Source organism: Puma concolor, chromosome D3 (assembly GCF_028749965.1).
Source record: "Puma concolor isolate L17-30 chromosome D3, mPumCon1.1.hap2, whole genome shotgun sequence".
NCBI lineage: Eukaryota > Metazoa > Chordata > Mammalia > Carnivora > Felidae > Puma > Puma concolor.
In genome coordinates, this window is record NC_141678.1 from 89,080,040 (window position 1) to 89,099,746 (window position 19,707).

The 19,707-nt window shown below is 38.7% G+C and overlaps 1 protein-coding gene across 7 annotated transcripts in view; it reads right to left on the reverse strand.

The window, feature by feature from the left end:
* NETO1 (neuropilin and tolloid like 1) overlaps window positions 1-19,707 on the reverse strand; it is a 130,154-nt gene that overhangs the window by 18,204 nt on the left and 92,243 nt on the right. For all 7 annotated transcript variants that reach the window (XR_015242648.1, XR_015242647.1, XM_086683221.1 and 4 more), the window contains exons 8-10: window positions 8,570-8,683; window positions 1,605-2,163; window positions 527-601 (exon numbers count right to left, since the gene is read on the reverse strand). Coding sequence is in view for 5 of the 7 variants with exons in the window: in XM_086683221.1 (XP_086539347.1) it covers window positions 541-601; window positions 1,605-2,163; window positions 8,570-8,683 (734 nt within the window). In the remaining 2 variants the exon portion in view is untranslated. The remainder of the gene's footprint in view (window positions 1-526; window positions 602-1,604; window positions 2,164-8,569; window positions 8,684-19,707) is intronic.

Sequence of the window (19,707 nt, forward strand, 5' to 3'; positions counted from 1 at the left end):
GAGATAAGCTATGTATTCATGCAAAAATAAGAGTGCACAAATTGCATAAGTACCACCAAATACTTAGCGTAGGAGTCTGAGTAGAATATTGCCAAATGAAATCAATCAGGAAATTACCAACTTAATATACTGACTTCGGTTATATTGAGACAATCCTCAAGTGTTTTTATTATGAAAAACTTGCATTTCTTCTGCTCTTTTTAAAAAGAGTTGACTAGGTTTCGGATTTTAACTTTAAAACATGTAAAATTTCACTTCCTGATTTCACATCATTTTAATAACACTGTAGTACAATGCTTGATGGTAAGCAGGTGAACAATGTTTTGAAAGATATGTCTACGACAAATCATCATTCCATCAGCATTGAACCCATTATATTTCTGATTACGAAATATTACGAAACATATATCTCAAGAAATTATGAATAAAGAGCACATTCCTTAAAATATCAACAAGACAACTGCAACAAAACAAAACAAAACAGAATACAACAAGGTGGGAGAAGGAACCAAGGACATTCGCTTACCTTGAATTTTCTTTTTAGACCCTAGTTGTGTTGTATTCAGATTCATGTTTGCTTAGAGACCCAATGAGGCAGAACCTGGAATGTTATGGCTATTTCATTCAACAAAGTAATATTTGCACAAAAAATAAATATTCATACAAATACTTACTTAAAAGCATTCCTAAAAATTCTTAAAACTGTGGAAATAGGTTTTTTTTTTCCATCAGCATGCAAAAATACTAAATCAACTAAAAATATTTTAGGTTTTAAGATGCACTAATGAATTAAAAAAGTATGTACATTCATAAAACAAACTCAATGCTAGTAAACATGCAAAATAAAACATATATAATTTGGATTAGGGGACTTAAAATCGATTTTTTTTTCTAAATTAAATTTTCTTTCCTCAAAATTTTTACTAATTTTATGGCTAATAATTCGATACAGATAATAGTATCTTTCTGTTAAAAGGAACATGAATTAAATGTTGCTACTATTTTTCTCTACATTTAAATAGAAATGTTTTGTATTTTAGCATACCATACTATTATATGCAATTTGTAACGTAAGTATTATGTGATCTGTAGAAAAAAAGGATTTTGGTAATTTCATTGTCATACAAAAAATATAATACATTATATTGCAAAATATGTTATTTTTAATTAAAATTATTCAACAAGATGGGTTAACCATCTTGGTAAGGCAATTACTTCCAAATATCATTTTATATCTGAAAATATATTAAAAGTTGACGAGAGCGACATTTATGACCATGTGGATGCAAATTAGCAAGTCGTATTTATGATAGAAATTAAAACCCTAATCTGTGTAGAAGTAAATGTCATGTACGCGTGGGAATAAATGAACTATCTTTGGTCTGTGTGTGCTCACACACAAACACATGTGTACATAAACAGGGTTCAGGAAGCCTATGGATGACACGGGAAAGGAAAAGGAGGGGAAAAAAATCGAGATCCTATGGTTTGAATCATTAACAAAAAGAGAGAGTGAAAAATGCAGATCGACTAGAACACAATATTCTTGGAGGCATTTTGGTCCTCAGGTTATAGTCGTCATCAAAAAATCTACTGATACTGACCGCTGCACGGCTTTGTCGTGTCGGGACAGCCTGTGACTCGTCGTGGGCACCTCCTCAATCTCGTCGATGTCACAGGCATCTGCGGCATCCTGCGAGTAGCTGTGTTTCATGACGAGGATATTTCTTCTGTTCATGGGCGGGATGAGGGGTTTGATGGGCTGTGGGGGCATCTCCGTCAAGACAGAAGCATCTCTTGTGCTGAGGTTACTGCGGCTGCCCTTCGTACTGGACACGTGGGACCCACAGTGGTGGTCGTGAACGCACTTGGAAGAGGATCTCCGCAGTTTGTGGTAGTTTTCAAAGTCCTCTGCCACATCTGCAAAGTCAGCTGTAGCTCCTGTCCCTCTGAGAGTGCATAACTCATAATGGGGAGGTTCAAACACCTCCTGGAAAACTGTCTGGTCAAAGTCCGATTTCCTTTGGACATATTTTTTACGAGGCTGTTTGATCTGCACAATGACAGAAATGATAATAAGGATGATCACAATGCAGGAAGTCACTCCAATGACAGTCCCACTGGTGTTGGTGAGCTGGTCCAGCAGGCTGGCTTTCCTCTTCTCTACAGGTTGAGGAGAGTGAAAACAACAAACAAAACAAGAAACAATCCACCGCGTATTAATATGGTAGTCAAGGCGCATAGGGAGAACTTTAATAAGACGTACGCTCAGCATGGGACTCTTACAGGCTTCGAGTGACAAAAACGAATCTTTAGAAACAAAACCTTTTGCTTTTCACAGGGGCCCTATCGTCCGGCCTTAGAGACAGCCCTCCCACTGCCCAGCACCCCTACTTGAAACATAAATATATGCGTGGAGAAGGTCTTACAAGACCTTCAGCATGACATTTGGGAATGGATTAGTAATGTTAAAAACGGTAAATTATTTTCTTTCTCATAGGTGTAAGGAAACATCCCAAACTCCACTAGTGGGAACGCAGACTTACCTATATGGTTTCGAATTTATTCCTGACATGGATAATTGAACTCAAAATAACAACAATATTCTGATATCAAAAGGTAATTCGATTTCATGACAGAAATTTCTGGAATGGTGGCATGATGTCTTCCATGGGCCTCTTCCCCAGTGAAACAACCATAACTCGTAAAAGTGATTTAAATAAATAAATATAATATATGTGCATATATATTTTTTGGTCTGGAAATTATCTGGAAATGTATCTGGAAATACTATATATATATGTATATATATATATGTATATATATGTATATATATATAGTTTCTGGAAATTATCTTAATGGAAAGAGCAAATGGAAGTACATTTATTCAAGAAAATTTACTAAATTTCGTTAAGAACAGTGAGAGCCTGGCCTTTGAACCCATTTCTCCCAACCCCACCCCAATTCACCATGAGGGACACTTAGGGAGGTTTCAGACAACGGCACAGAGTTTCCTCCTCCTAAGCCTTTCCTTCTACAGCTGCAGTATCTCCCCAGGAGGAGCAAACCACTAGCATTTCTCACCACCCCCCTGAATCCCTAGGGCAGGTGCTCTATCCTAGGCAGGAGATGCTGAGTTGTCAAGGGCTCCATTCCTCCTCTCAGCCCCCACTGGTAGGATGGAAGCTCTACAGGAGGGCAGCAGGCTGGGAATGCTTGTCTCTGAGCACACTTGCCCAAGCTCACTCGTAGAGTCTGTCCGTCTGCCTGGAGGGGCAAGCTGATAAGCCAGAGGTTACCACCCTCGGGCAGTACCCTATTCATAAAGTAGGGGTGTCACTCCAAGACAAGTAGGTCACGGCCCCTGCCTCCCTCCATCACTCAGAGCAGTAATGCAGACGTTTTGCCCATGAAGAGAGGTAAGTCAAGAACAGAGAGCGCCAGAGCTTTCCCCAAAGAACGTTACATTGTTTGGAACAGTGTGGAGAAGTTCAGGCCTAGGGATCTCCAAAACAACAGACATTTTCTGGTAAGCGATTAAGAGGAGACGATCAAGCTCTTCAGTAGCAACTAGCCAGACCTGAGAACAGGTAGAAGCTTAACGTAAAATGTCAGGAAAATAACTAATAATTTAGAATAAATCATAAAGGCCGAACTCAAAGACTAACCCCACAACAGAATAGAATTGAATTGGGTCAGACCTTGGAGCAATTTATACTCCTGGGAACTGTCCAAAATAACAGAGCAATCATTTGGCACTTGGTGGAGACTAACAGCTGGGTGTGATACCAACAAAGACACATAAACAGCACAGGCAAAGGGATGGTCAGAGAGCACCTTACTAAACCAGGACCATCTGAGACCATGGCATGGTCTCCGTGGAGGAACGTCAGGACAGACGTCACTGAAACAGGCCAGCCTGGTCTGTGCTCACAAACAAGTCAAGGAGAAAACAGAAGTAGCAATAAGCCCCGGGGAGGGAGGAATCAGTATCCAGAATTGCTACAGCACATTATTTAGCATGAAGTTTTCTTTTTTTATCTTCTTTTCTTTTTTTCAATGTTTATTCATTTTTGAGAGACAGAGACAGAGCATGAGCAGGGGAGAGGCAGAGAGAGAGGGAGACAGAATCCAAAGCAGCCTCCTGGCTCTGAGCTGTCAGCACACAGCCTGACACGGGGCTCGAACCCACTAACTGTGAGATCATGACCTGAGCCGAAGTCGGACGCTTAGCTGACTGAGCCACCCAGGCGCCCCTAACGTGAAGTTTTCAACAAAATATCACAAGGCATGCAAAGAAACTGGAAAAAGCAATTCATACATGGGGGTTAAAAAGCCTTAGAGAGGGCCAAACAGCAGACCAGGCAGACAACGAGACAATGATTGCAAAGCGGTTGTTATAAAATATGTTCAAGGAACTAAAGGAAACGATGGTTAAAGGGGGTAAAGGAAAATATGAGGAGAAACCCTCATTGTATGCAGAACAGCAATGAAGAAACAGAAATTATGAGGGGCGCCTGGGTGGCTCAGTCGGTTGAGCGTCCGACTTCAGCTCAGGTCATGATCTTGCGGTTTGTGAGTCCGAGCCCTGCATTGGGCTCTGTGCTGATAGCTCAGAGCCTGGAACCTGCTTCGGATTCTATGTCTACCTCTCTCTCTGCTCTCCCCTGCTCACTCTCTGTCTCTCCCTCTTTCAAAAATAAATAGACATTAAAAAACTTAAAAAAAAAGAAACAAATTCTAAAAAAGAAAAAAGTGAAAAATCTAGGATTGAGCGGCATGGTCACAGAAATAAAAACTGCATTTGAGTGACTCAGCAGTACATTTCAGCTGGACTAGGAAAAGAACAGCAAATGTGCAGATAGGTGAAGGAACGTTATGCAATCTGAAGAAGACTAAGAAAAAAGGATGCAGGAAAGTGGGCAGAGCCTCAGAAAAATAAGACAAGCCATCAATGGCACCAACATCATGGGATGGGAGTAAAGAAGGAGAGAAAGAAAGTGCAGGACAATAATCACATACATAAAGGGTGAGGACTTCCCAAATCTGATGAACAAATCTAAAATCCAAGGATTTCAGCAAATTCCAAGTAAGATAAATGAATTGAGACCCACACTCTGACATATGAGATTAAAGATGTTGAAACAGAAAATCTTGAAAGCAGCAAGGGGGAAATAACTCATCACACAGAAAGGACTCCCAATCAGATTAACAGGTGATTTATCATCAGAAATCTTGGAGGCCAGAAAGCAGAGGGTCGACAAATTTAAAACTCTGCAGGCAAAAAACAAAACAAAACAAAAACTGTTGATAGAAATCTAATATCCAGCGTGATGAACTTTCAAAAATGGAGATGAAATAGACATCTCCAGGTAAACAGAAATAAACATAATTTAATGCTGAAAGAATTTACGGCAGTAAAGGAAATATTAAAGGAAATTCTTGGGATCGAAACCAAGCAACTCCAGACAGCAATTCAAACCCACGTGAGAAAAGTAAGTACAAAGTGAATTAAAGTGGCAAATAAACACTGCCGATAAAGGCGATCATATACATAACTACCAAGGACGGTATAGTTGAATATATATTCTGCATTCTTCCCTTAACTTTTTAAAAGAGTAATATCATATGCATAAAATTGTACTGTTGGGCCTTTAACTTATAATATATTTGGTATTAATAGTACAAGTGAGTTTAGTAGGAGCAAAACTATCTTGGAATAAGGAAGTGTCATCAGATGGTAATGTGAATTCACAAAAAACAAAGGAAAGAATGAGAAGTGGTAAGGAGGAAAGGGTTATATAATGAATTATGTGAATACATACTTGCTCTAAAATTATATAAAGTAACAACAGTGATGTAGTCTTTGATTTGTAACGTACATAAAAGTAATATGTACAATTGTAATAGGTAAGAAGGAAGAGAGAACAGACCTACATAAACAAGGTCATTGGGATTAAATTAGTATAAACCTGCAATATATTTTGGAAAATTAGGCTATATGTTATAACCCCTAAAATAACCACTAAGAAAATAGCTCCAAAAATACATTAAAAATCACTAAAGGAATTCAAATGCTACACTGGAATATATTCACTCGGTGCAGAAGACAGCAATAAAGAAGAAAAGAGGAATAAAAAAACATGGGACACAGAGGGGAAAAGAAAGTACAATGGTCGATGTAAATCCAACTATATATCAATACCAGCATTGAAATATGAAGGGATTAAACAATCCAATGAAAAGGCAAAGGTTTTCAGAATGGATCAAAAAATGAGATGCAACCATATCCTGTCTATAGAAGGCATACTTTACATCCAAAGATATAGATGGACTAAAGGCCAGTGTATGGAAAAAGATTGCAATACAAACCGTATTTATAAGAAATCTAGAGTGGATGTGCTAACATTAGACAAAATACTTTAAAGCAAAAAGTTATTAAAAACAAGAAGATCATTTGATAATGATTGATAAAAGGGTCAATCCATCAGGAAAGCACAATAATTTCGAACATGTACAGACCCAACAACTAAACTCAAAAATACATAAAATGAAAGCTTACAGAAGTGAAGAAAGAAGCAGTTCAACCATAATCATCAAAGGATTTTTTAAAAATAGATAAAACATGGTAGGAAATAAAAACAGAAATGGAATACGAACAGTGCTATCAGCCTACATCTATAGCACAATTCACCTAACAATGGCAAAATGCATTCTTTTCCAGGGCACAGCAAATTACTTAGAACATACTGTAGGTTAGTACATGAAACTAACTCCAATAAATTACAGGCATACCTCATTTTATTGCACTTCATCTTGTCCTTCACAGACATGTGTTTTTTTAAAAAAATTGGAGGTCTGTGGCAGCCCTGCATCGAGCAAGTCTATCAGCACAATTTTTCCAACAGCATTTGCTCACTTCGTGCCTCCATGTCACATTCTGATAGTTCTTGCAACATTCCAAAGTTTTTCATTATTATTACATTTATTATGGTGACCTGTTACCAGAGATTCGGACTCGCTGAAAGGATTGATGATGGCCAGCACTTTTTAGCAAGAAAGCACTTTAAAAAAATTTTTTTTAATGTTTACTTATTTTTGAAAGAGAGACAAAGCATGAATGGGGACAGAGAGAGAGAGGGAGAGAGCGAGGGAGACACAGAATCTGAAGCAGGCTTCAGGCTCTGAGCTGCCAGCAGACAGCCTGACACAGGGCTCGAACCCACAACCCATGAGATCATGACCTGAGCTGAAGTTAGATGCTTAACTGACTGAGCCACCCAGGCGCCCCAAGAAATAAAGTATTTTTTTTTAATTAAGGTATGCACATTGTTTCTACAGACATATTGCTATCGCACACTTACTAGACTACAGAATAGTGCAAACAACTTTTATATGCACTAGGAAACCAAAATATTCGTTTGGCTCACTTTATTGCGGTGGTCTGGAACTGAACCCACAGTGTCTCTGAGGTGAGCCAATAACAACAATCAAACCTGTAAAGGTGTGATCCCCTCTCAAAAAAGAATGAATCAGAAATCAAAATAGTGGTTCTGCCACTTGGAGAAGAGAAGCCTGAAAGCTCATAATGCATATCTGTTCACATTCTCTTCCGTCCACTCTCATGTGAAATAGTCCCTATACATGTGGGAACCAATCCCGTTAGACAAACAAAGCTTAGGACTACCAGTCATTAACAGTGCCGATTTAAGATTCTACTGCACAAATTACATAATTTCCTATCCATCCATTCAGAAGTGGCTCCTTGAATAATCACCTACTCCCACCCTCAAAATAATTGAGAGGCTGGGCCTTTCTCACTACGTCAACCATGGCTAGGGCGGCGATGCTTGTCTGCTTCTGTCCACAGAAGATGGTTCAATAGACAATACTGGACTTTGAACATGAAAGAGTTCATTGCCTGTTCCTTTTTCTTTGCCAATCAGGTAATATTGAATGTGAGTAAAAGAATATACCTGGCATTTTCAGGTAAAACACACAGCATTCATAGCAAAGCCGAGGATTGCTATCCAAGTAAACAGACCTTTGTGTACAGGCTAGAGAAGGCAGCAGGGGCGCTGGAAGGTATTTTCATGGGAAAGGAAGAAAAGCATTCGGGGAGCAAAATTGGAAGTCGAGCTAAGTGGCTGGGAGTACCTGAAAGCACAAATGTTCCCTGAATGCACTTGACCTCTAGAATGTGTGCTTACTATCCGACGAAGACATTGGAATAAGGGAGAGTTGCAGGCAGAGATGAAGGGCACCAGGTCTGATAGGAAAAACACACTGCACTAGAAGCTTCATTTCCTCTCCATGGCTCTGCAGGCTCTCATGAGATGTCTTTAATGAGCATCCCAGTGTTAAGGAGACTCTACTATGCATCAACGAATGAGGAAACTTCTGGTGAAAGCAAAGACTAAGGTTTACAAATGAAATGCCAAATACACACGAAGCTTGAGACAGTTCATAGACAGTCCATTTTTAAGTCTGATACATCCAAGCACTGTAATAAACTTCTTCCCACTCTACGGGCAGAGGAATTTTGCAAATTTTAAGAACCGGTCTTTACCTTTACAATGATTTTCGTCCCAAGGATACACACAGTTCTGGAGTCCATTGCAGACCAGTGTATTGTTAATACACATGTTGCTATGGCAGAAGAATGTATTGCCTTCACAGGGAGCTAAAAATAAGAAGAAGAAAAAAAAGCAAAGAAAAAAGTTATAACTGTGATTCAGTAGTAAATCACTCCGATTGCAAATCGAAAAACAAAAAGATGAGAATGATAATTTGCCATCAAATTGAGATAAACGATCCGACATTCCATTCTCAGGGGTTGCTATTGTGGTAATTATTTCCCATGTTGTGAACAGAGCTGGCCCTTCTCTAGATGTGCTTAGCTTATAAAACTACCACAGGAGGGTTTCCATGATAACAATGAAGTACATTATCTATATGGGTGCGTTCTTTTTTTTTGTTTTTGACTTGCTGCATTCATTTAACGAAAATTAAGTGCCCACTACATGCATAACATGATGCTTTACACTGGAATTCTGTATGTACAAATTTAGTTGTATTATGCAAAAAGTCTTAATTTAATTAATTAATATTGAAATAATTTTGTAAAGCATATGTTTACAAAACACGAATGAAGAAAGTAGACATTAAGCAAATCTCTACTGCATTATTTGAACAAATGAACAAAACAAAAAATGTCAGGGAAATTCAGAACAAGAGAAAATTAATCCTGAACAACATAAGAAAAATATATATTATTCCCATCAACATGATTGATGAAATTAACCTACTTTCACGTATTTCACACATTCTAGTAACATTATGTTACAATGGTCCATGATCGCCAGATTACAATGCGCATTTAGGGTGCTGGGAGATAAAGGAAGGATGCCCAGAAGGTATACAATACAAAGATATGAGAAATAGTACAAGTTTAATGTAGCAACGTATAAGGTTAGATAGGACTTCCATATTAGGAAAATACATTCCTTTTTTTTTATCAGAGTAATAGGACGTTTAGAAAAATCAGTCTCTAGGGGCACTTGGGTGGCTCAGTTGGTTGGGCAACCGACTTCAGCTCAGGTCATGATCTCGCGGTTTGTGAGTTCGAGCCCCACGTGGGGCTCTGTGATGACCGCTCAGAGCCTGGAGCCTACTTCAGATTCTGTGTCTCCCCCTCTCTCTACCCCTCCCCTGCTCGTGCTCTGTGTCTGTCTCTCAATAATAAATAAACGGTAAAAAAAAAAAAAAGAAAAAAAAAGAAAAATCAGTAGCTAGAGTAATACTGAATTAGGGATTATAGTTCACAGACCGTGCTTTTAACTTCACAATGATCCCACATATCTTCTAAAATGTAATTTCTGTGTTTCATGTTTTTTTTTGTTCAGTAATTGTTCTAAGATCCTTTTAAGGATGACTATCCTAGAAAAGCATATTAGATACAAAACACATAATTTACAGTGGTTAGAAAATCGATCAATAAAGATTTACTAATGATCAGTATTGTCTAAATACCACAGTCATGTTGTAATGATTTTCACACCTTCAAGACTATATATCAACAGGTATTTTAGAAAGTTACCCTTTTTAGGTACATTTGCTATATTAACCACAAGTGTCAAACAAATAATTTGCATAAGGCAACTTGGTGTATTTTAACACTCTTAGAGAAATCCTAACCAAAAAACAATACAAAACAAAACAAAATGAAACAAAACAAACAAACAAAACACACTCAAGTCTTGCAAATCAGAAACATGGTGAAGATGTAGCTAACTCAAGCAAAGGGATTCCTTCTGGCTCTCCACACCCTTCCCCCTATCCCGCTTCCAGAAGACTAGTTCCTTCTTTCCTCGGCTAGAGTTTGACTTTATGGTCTTAAAGTCTGGCAAAAGATTAAAAAAAAAATGCAATAGTCATTTTCGGGGAAAAAACACATTAAAAGGTAGAAAATATGTAGTAGTCATTTTGAAAAGGAAGTATCATGCTTAACATGGGCTAGTGCCTTGTTAAACATCATATAAGCCCGTTATAATATAAACTTTAATGATCTGATGCATTATTGCAAAAATCTGCTCTTTAGTATGGAGCTAAATTTAAATTTCTGTAGTCAACCGTAATGGCTCTTGCAGAACAGATATGGTCTGTTAAGCAGATAATGAATGTTGTCAAACTGTGCACACAGAACGAAAAGGAGTTTTCTGCGAGTGGAGTGGTTGCAAAATGTTTTAGTAAAAAACCGTAAGAAATACACACGTCCTAAGAGACGCTGGTGGTACTGAAAACAGAGTTATCAGGGCACCTGGGTGGCTCAGTCGGTTACGCATCCAGCTCTTGATTTTGGCTCAGGTCATGATCTCACAGTTCTTCGTGAGTTGGGAGCCCTCATGTCGGGCTCTGAGCTGACAGTGCAGATTCTCTCTCCCTCTCTCTCTGCCCCTCCCCTACTCTCAAAGTAAATAAATAAACTTAAAAAATGAAAATACACTTATCCGCCGAGTGAAGAAAACCTTTAAGAGAGCATAAATACTTACTTCCCTTCCAGGATGAGTTGGAAAAATTAGTACAGTTACTATTAAGTAGGATGCATTAGATTTTACAATTTTAAGTATGTGAATAAAAATGACTCTGCATTCTGTAATTGAACAAAGTACAATAGAATACTCGGAAGAGCACCAAACTGTGAATTCCAAATGCTCCAAATGCAGTCGTGTTTGTAGTTCTGCTGCTTCTTGGTTGTGAACATCTCTTATAAACTACAAATCCAGGGGCACCTGGGTGGCTCAGTCGGTTAAGCGGCCGACTTCGGCTCAGGTCATGATCTCACGGTCCGTGAGTTCGAGCCCCGCGTCGGGCTCTGTGCTGACACCTCGGAGCCTGAAGCCTACTTCGGATTCTGTGTCTCCCTCTCTCCTCTCTCTGCCCCTCCCACGCTCATGCTCTGTCTCTCTCGGTCTCAAAAATAAATAAACATTAAACAAAAAGTTTAAGAAAACCCCTAAAAACTACAAATCCATGTGCCTGTATCAGTTATGATTAAATACTGGCGATTTCACTGGTAACAGGATAGGCAATCCAGGACGGCCCATAAATCACATTCCTGACACACTTCTTTTCATCCAATGATCAGGCAAATGTGCCAGTTAACTGGGATCGTCTTGCTTTTTAAATTTTCTATTATTGCAGGTACTAGACTATCTTTTCTCTTACTTTTGCCAGTATTTACAGAATTGCTATGCAAACAAGAAAGATAAAAAAAGCAAATCTTGCAGCGGCTAAGAAACAAATGTGTAACAACTTACAGTCCTTGAACAAAAATAAATGTTGTTTCATAGACAACACCAAAAATACAACATAGTGGCTTCTGAGTGTTCTCGTTATTGTACGTCTGAATATTTCTCTCCTGTAAATGCAGATCTGCAGGGTGCCTGGGTGGCTCAGTCGGTTAAGCGTCTGACTCTTGGTTTCAGCTCAGGTCACGCTCTTACAGTTTGCGAGTTCGAGCCCCAAGTCGGGCTCCACGCTGCCAGTGCAGAGCCTGCTTGGGATTCTCTCTCTCCCTCTCGGGGCCTCCCCCCTCTCAAAATAAATAAACAAACTTAAAAAAAATAAATGCAGGTATGCAATGGTTCATCAAAGATTCCTATTTCTATCTCCTATTGAAAATAGCAACTTCCTGCCTCCCAAAGCAAGCTATGTTCTTCTTGTGTTTTCAAGGATGTCTGGACACACTCTGGATACCGACCTTATTTCCCATGACCCTCAGCACACTCCCGTTATCTGTGGCTCAGTGGCCAAACACAGTTCCTTCTCTCTCTCTCTCTCTCTCTCTCTGCCCTGGAATATCCTTTCTCCGTTCTGTTATCCAAATCATATCTGCACTGTATTATCTGTACAGTTTTGAAATACTATTCCAAGCTACCAAGAAAATTATCTTTTTCTTAAATCCTATTATACTTATAATTTTAAACAGAGCTTGGCGGTTAGCATATGCTTATCATCTTTCCCACATGTTCTTTGAGACGAAGGGCAATGCCTTCAAAAATTTTTCATTTTTAAGCTTTCATACAGTTTAACGCTCCTAGGCTTATGGTAAATATTCAACAGAGAGGTTTAATTGATTAATATTACCGAGCAAAAGGTTAAGTCCAGCCAGGGTGCTAGCTGAGTATCCCAGGAAACGGAAGACTCCCAACAGGTGTGGTGAGTAGTGGAGAGCTAACCTCCATGCCATGAATGGTCTTCAAGGGCAGTCCGATTTGCGATATTCTCAGAGACTACAGCTCAGCGTCCTTTCCTTGGCTCGCTCACCATTGCTGACCCAGACACATCCTCCCAGTTGGCGGAGGACTGGTTCTGCTTAGAACTTCAGTATACGTTGCCAAAAGCTCTTGCCTTTTAAATACCAGCTTCCTTATTTCTTAAAATTATCTGGAAGAAGCTCAAGTGAAGGGTGGGATTCACCCACAAAAACGCGGCAGCTGAGGAAACAATCCTTACGGTTCGGAGTACCTCACGCGCCCAGTTCCCATGATCAAAAGAGTCTACTTCTTTCTGGAAGGAGGTTTTCTGTTGTCAGCGGAAGAGCAAATACAGCTTCGCGTTGGCTTTTAGAAAAGACACAGGAGGAACTATTTTCGTGGCTTTTTGTCTCTGAACTGCTTTTAAAGTGTACTTAGATACGATGACCGCAGCTCTTTCAATCTCGCTTCGGTGGAAGGGTTTATGGAACCTCACCATTTCATTACCCAGATGCAATGCTAAGTATTTCATTTTAAGAAAAAAAAAAAGACAGAAACTGAGAGTAGTGGAATATTCTAGTCGGCCAACAGAACGTCATGTGTGCAAGCACAGCGTTGCTCCTGATTTAAATCATTCAGGTAACAGAATGGATAGTCTGACACTGAAAAACGGGTCTTGCCTCACTGTTCCCTCCTCCCTCCTGCACCAGTACAGACGCATTCGGGCAACCAGTCTTTTTTTGTTGGTTGGTTGGTTTGCCTATGTAGGAGACTGCACGTTAGGATAAAGCTTCGCCTGTGTTCTGCAGAGACTTCACCACGGGATGGAAGGATCCCGACAATGCTACTGTGGGCAGAGCTGGGTCTCGGCTGCAAGGAGTGATAATCCCTGAGGATAGGCCCAGTTGTCACATCTGTAAAACGGGGATAAGGATAACACTTACCTAAGCGATTTAAGTACGCACAGAACTTAGGAGAGTGCCAGCCTATGGACACAAGCATTAGAACTGTGCGTGCAGCTGCTCGGGCAGGGGAGCATCGCACAGGAGCCGTCGATTCACAATGTCTGAGACTGAAACCCAGATCCATCACTTCCAGGTTGTGTGACCTTGAGCGAACGTGCCTCAAAATCCCCCAGTTTCAGTAACATCTATACAGGGGGCGAATCTTAACTACCACACACAGCTGTGAAAATTAAATGTGATCGATCTTTAAAACCTGTAACCACTGTTGTCCGAGGTACAGTAAGCACACATTAGCTCTTCTTGAATGACGGTAATAATTAGCCAAAATTAAATCAACCAATAAAACATACGATGTTAAGGAGATACAGAATAGACAAGTTCAGTGACCTAATATTTCACATTTCCTAATTTGTGAAGTGAGGACGGTCATTCACAGAGATCTCATCAACACCAAATGAGAATGCAGGCTGCAAAGAATGGAGCAGAGGTTTCACACATAACAGCGTGCAATCAATAGACTCTAAAAAGAGGAGTTCTACACAGAGGTGTTTACCTTCTTGTGTAACAAAAAAGCATAGCTGTTCTTTAGCTAATACAACGTTGTAAGAGAAATAATATAATGAAACGGGTTGTAGCACATAGCTCTCTAAGCTATTACATGCAGGGGTGAGATTTAAAATATGTAACAATCAGTTCTTCATGGGACCCGACCAGGCAGATCCAATGGACACTGACCGCCACAGCTGGGTGCACAGCCTCAGCAACAGCCAGTTCATACCCACTTGTAAGAGACTGGGGAATAAAGTCATGCGTCATGAAACATCACTTCCTCAAAAACGTCCGGGGACATTTATCTTCGTAAATTTCCCTAGCACATCTTTCTCCAAGCTGTTATCTTCTACAACCTTCATCATTCATTTACAAACATCCCGTCCCAAGTGCTCAGCGGACAACCCCCACTTGAGTGGTTTCAAGTTGCTTCTAATATTACATGAAGTAACGTAAGGGTAGGTAATGCAAATAATGAACCTCACAACCTGTAGAAATGAAGGTGTTTATCCCTCTCTCTCTCTCGAAAGCAATCATATGAATTCAGTAATGTATTTAAATGTGAAAAGAGTCACTAATACACCACAAATCTGAAGCTCCAAGCTCTTTGATTCTATGTGGCTCTAGTATTTACCTATAAAAAGGAAAAAAAAAAGTAAGTCTATATACAGTCTCCACTTTTTATAGGCAACTACACAATAAAGACAACTTTTTTTTTCTTTTTCAGTTTATTTATTTATTTTGAGAGAGACAGAGAGAGTGCAAGCACAGGAAAGGAAGGAAGAGAGGGAGAGAGAGAGAATCCCAAGCAGGTCTTGCATTCTCAGTGCAGGGCCCAATGTGGGACTTGAACTCGTGAAACCGTGAGATCATGACCTGAGTGGAAACGAAGAGTCGGGCGTTCAACCAACTGAGCCACCCAGGCCCCCCAAATTTTTTTTACGTTTGTAAGACACTTTTCTAAGATATGTTCAGGACATTCCTGAAACTGAGCCTTGCTAAGTTATTTAAAGATCTTGGGAAGTATATCCCTTTGCTATACCCATGCCCAGTGTAAAATATCACTTCAAGTTTTTAACTCTAAAAAAGAAACAGAAAATGGATTGTTTGCTCACTAACTTCAATAAAAGGAAGATTTTAACAAGTGTTTGTACTACTTTCCAGGAAGAAGGTTTAGATGTATGTTATGATATTCCTCGATTTGCAGGAAAACAAGACCATGAGGATAATATGCATTTTCTAATTCCAAATCGTAAAGAGAGCTATTCAGACGCCATCTTGGAAGGCAAGAAAAGCGAGTGTGCAGAACAGATCGTGGTGTTTTGGTCCCACTATAAAATCAAGGTGTATTCTTTTGAAGTCTCTAGTGATCTTATAAACTGAGGTTTGGACAGAAGTGACAAGAGTGTCCGGCAACTGAGTGACACGATTTTCAGGACAGAGAAACACGACGCACAGATGCAGGTTTCGAGAATATCTACGGGTACCTTAAATCCAGGCTTGAAATTTCAATTTAAAATACCGTAAGTGAACATTTATCCAAACATCTCATGATAAATTCTTTGGAAACACAAATTTTAATGCAACAATTTGCTCTAGCGGGAAGAAATGTATTGTGGATTAGTAAGATGAACTATGGTGTTCTTCCTTCCATACGTCAGCTTTTGGTGGACCCTTGTTCACAGAGCTCTTGTGCCACGAAGCCCGTTTAACTTTGTTTAATCCAGATGACTCCAATGTCATTAGTTTACCACTCGATACACAAACCAGAACAAAAGAAAAAGCAAAATCTTGAGAAGTCTTGCCCCAGTGTTCAAAAATTATGGTGACAGATTTCTTATTTCTGAAGGGAACAGAGAATAAGATGAGAAATTACTAAGGTATAAAGTTGGGTGAGAAATGAGGACACAGATCACTGTAAATTATAAAGCCTCACGCACAAAGATACATGTGGAAAATTTTACTGGAAATAAGCCAAAATGGTGACAATGACTATTTGTAGGATATTCACAAGTTACATTTAGCTTTTATTATAAATAATATGTAGATATATATATATATGTATATATATAAAAATATATATTTAGCTTTTATTGTAAATAATATGTAGAAATATATATGTACACACACACACACACATATAGTAATTAGTAAAAATCTTTTAACTTTTCATGAAAAAAATAAAATAGTATTCTTAAAAATCTATTTTGTCTTTCATATTTTAACTAGTAACATAGTAGTTTTCACATAACATCTATAACTTACTATATATTTAAAGTTAATGAGTGAACTTAGTATTTCACTAAATTCACTCCCTTCTTTTGGGTTGTTTTGAAATCCTCACATGTTCCCATTTTCACCACTAGGTGGCGAGCATGCACCAGATTTCCTGAAATAGCATTTGACTCTATTCTGATGTTGAAAATCCTACATGCGTCTGAGACATTTATGCCTATATGTTGCTGATCTGTAAGAAATAAAAACTTCAGTAGAGACCACAAAAATAATTTTGAACATATCTGAATTAGGTAAGGGATGATGAGAGAAAGAATAGCAGTCACAACACTAAGTGTAAAGAAAACTGCATTTAAAATTTTAATAAAGAATCATAAAACATATCGGCTGTAATGTTAAAAGTCTATTCACGAACATTTGATCATTTTTCAGTATTGTGCTACATGTTTATAAATTTTGTTCCCTTTTGGTAATTAACTTTTTTTTAACTTATAGTAACTTTTGTTCATGCCACAGTCACTAAAATTCCTTCTCACTTATTAGTGTTATGTCTCCCTAACTGCTTTCCTTTTTATTATTTATTATTATTATTTATGATCATTATTATTTTCTTTTTTTCCATCTGTCTTTAAATCCCAGTACAGTTAGCATACAGTGTTATATTAGCTTCAGGTGGACAATATAGTGATTCAACAATGCTGTACGTTACTCAGTGCTCATCATGATAAGTGTCCTTTTAATCCCCTTTCCTGATTTCACCCCATCCCCACCTATTTCAAATCTCCCCTCTGGAAAGCATCAGTTTGCTGTCTGCAGCTAAGAATCTGTTTCTTGGTTTGTCTCTTCTTTTCTTTATTCATTCGTTTTGGTTTTAAATTCCACACATGAGTGAAAACACACGGTATTTGTCTTTCTCCGATTCGCCCATTTCACGTAGCATAATACTCTCTAGATCCAACCATGTCATTGCAAATAGAAAGATTTAATTCTTTTTTATGGCTGAGTAATATTCCATTGTATATATACATACCACCATCCATTCATCCGTTGATGGACCCTTGGGCTGCTTCCATATCTTGGCTATTGTAAATAATGCTGCAATATGCATAGGGGTACACGTATCTTTTCAAATTAGTGTTTTGTCTGATTGTATTCTTTTTCAATTCAGAAATCCACTAAATGCTACCCTCAGGAAATATTGAAACAAAATGGAAAATAAAACCTGGCAGATGTCTCTCTGAAACACTGATATTTCACATCCTTGTGCTTTGTGGCTAATGAAACGATCAATGGTAGGTGAGTTCAAAGCCAAAGAACATGCTACTCCATCAAGAAAATTTGGAAATGGAAGTGATGCTTGATCCTACTTTTCTTTTAATAATAATATCAGCTAAATAACAGCTCAAATGCTCCCTCGTGTCTCCCAGCACCTGACCCAAATCTCATTCTCTCCATCCACATTCTCCGGCTTCTTGCCTCTCTCAGATTCTTCGGATTTGTTTAATGTGAAGTTTGTCAAAAGTTCACCGCCTCTGTGGGTGCTGCCACACGCATGCACACACACACGCTCGCACGTCCACATCACCGAGTCTTCTACCTCTGCTCACTTTTCTTTCCCATCACTTCTCCAATCTGAATTTGGGATGGAAATGGTTACAGGAATGTGTAGAGCAGCAGCAGGATGAGGAGACAGCTTAGAGTACATTGACACGTCCTTGCTTCATTTGTAGAATTCAACTTTTATCAGCCTTGAAGACATTGATTTATTAAAACTTTCTGATAGTCTGGATGCTCTAGAGCCTACCACTTTGCCTGAGAGATGGAAATAAAGCTTATGTTTATCATAAATATGGAAATGTGATACATATCTGCATTAAATATTTAAGTAATGAATTTATGCTAAAGAGCAAAATCTAGTGCACTTGGAAACGCAATTACTTTTATTCACTAATAATTTTAATTGATCTAGATGATAGAGACGATTTTCCCTCTGCCTCTCAGAACCCTGCAGTCAGGTCTCCAGGGTAATCATGAGAGGTCCCCCTTCTCTTCTCTATCCCAGGGGATCCTGGGAAGCCTGCAAAGCCTCTGACACTCTATTTTCTCCTGGGCTTACCCTTCCAGCTCTGACTACCATCTGAAGTCCAGATTTATTCCATACCAGCAAATCGCGACATAACTTCTTCTTGGGATTCTAAGTACCATCTTAAGTGAAACATGGCTAGACGATACAGAAACAATTGTGACCTTACTCCTCTTTAACTACCCCTTCCCCACATCATTCTTCCACTCACACACTTTCCTGATATTAATAAAGGCCATGAGTTATTAACATTAAGGCTGCTAAGGCTGAAGGGTTAGGGTCTTTCTTGAGTCTTTTCTCTTTCAACACCCACGTCCAAATAGCCTTTAGTTGTGTCAGCCTTATCTATCTATCTATCTATCTATCTATCTATCTATCTATCTATACATCTATTTATCTATTATCTATCCATTATCTATCTATCTATCTCTTATCTATCTATCAATATATTTTCTATCTATCTATCTATCTATCTATCTATCTATCTATTATCTATCGATCTATTATCTATTTATCTATCATCTATCTATCTATTTCTTATCTCTCTACCCATCTATTATCTAGCTTGGTAGCTAGCTAGCTATCATCTATTACCTATCCATCTATTTTCTATCATCTATCTATCTATCTATCTATCTACCATCTATTTATCTGCTGAGTTCTTGTTGCCATCTCCATTGGTACAAGTGGCTCATGGCCATTTTTCAACACCCGATTTTCTACATCAGATACATGGACAGAGCAGCCAAAGGAAATTTGGTCATTTAAAAGTATAAATCAAACCATTGCTCACCCCTGTTTAAAACACTCCAAAACCTTTCTTTAACAGAGTGAATGCCAAACTCCTCAATACCCCTTGTGCTAATCCAACATCTCAACTCAGCTACCTCTTGAACTCCAATGTCACCCACCATAACCATGGCGCACTGAGATCCACACCCTTCTCCATCATGTTCGTCTAATTTGTTGTTTTTCCAAATACTTATTAGAACTTTAATTTATCTTCTTAAATTCACTTCTCTGTACATCATTTGTCTCCTCTTATAAAAATGTAAGGCAAAGGAGTTGTCTTGCTCACTGCTGTATAACTTGGGCTTTGAATAACAAACACATGCCA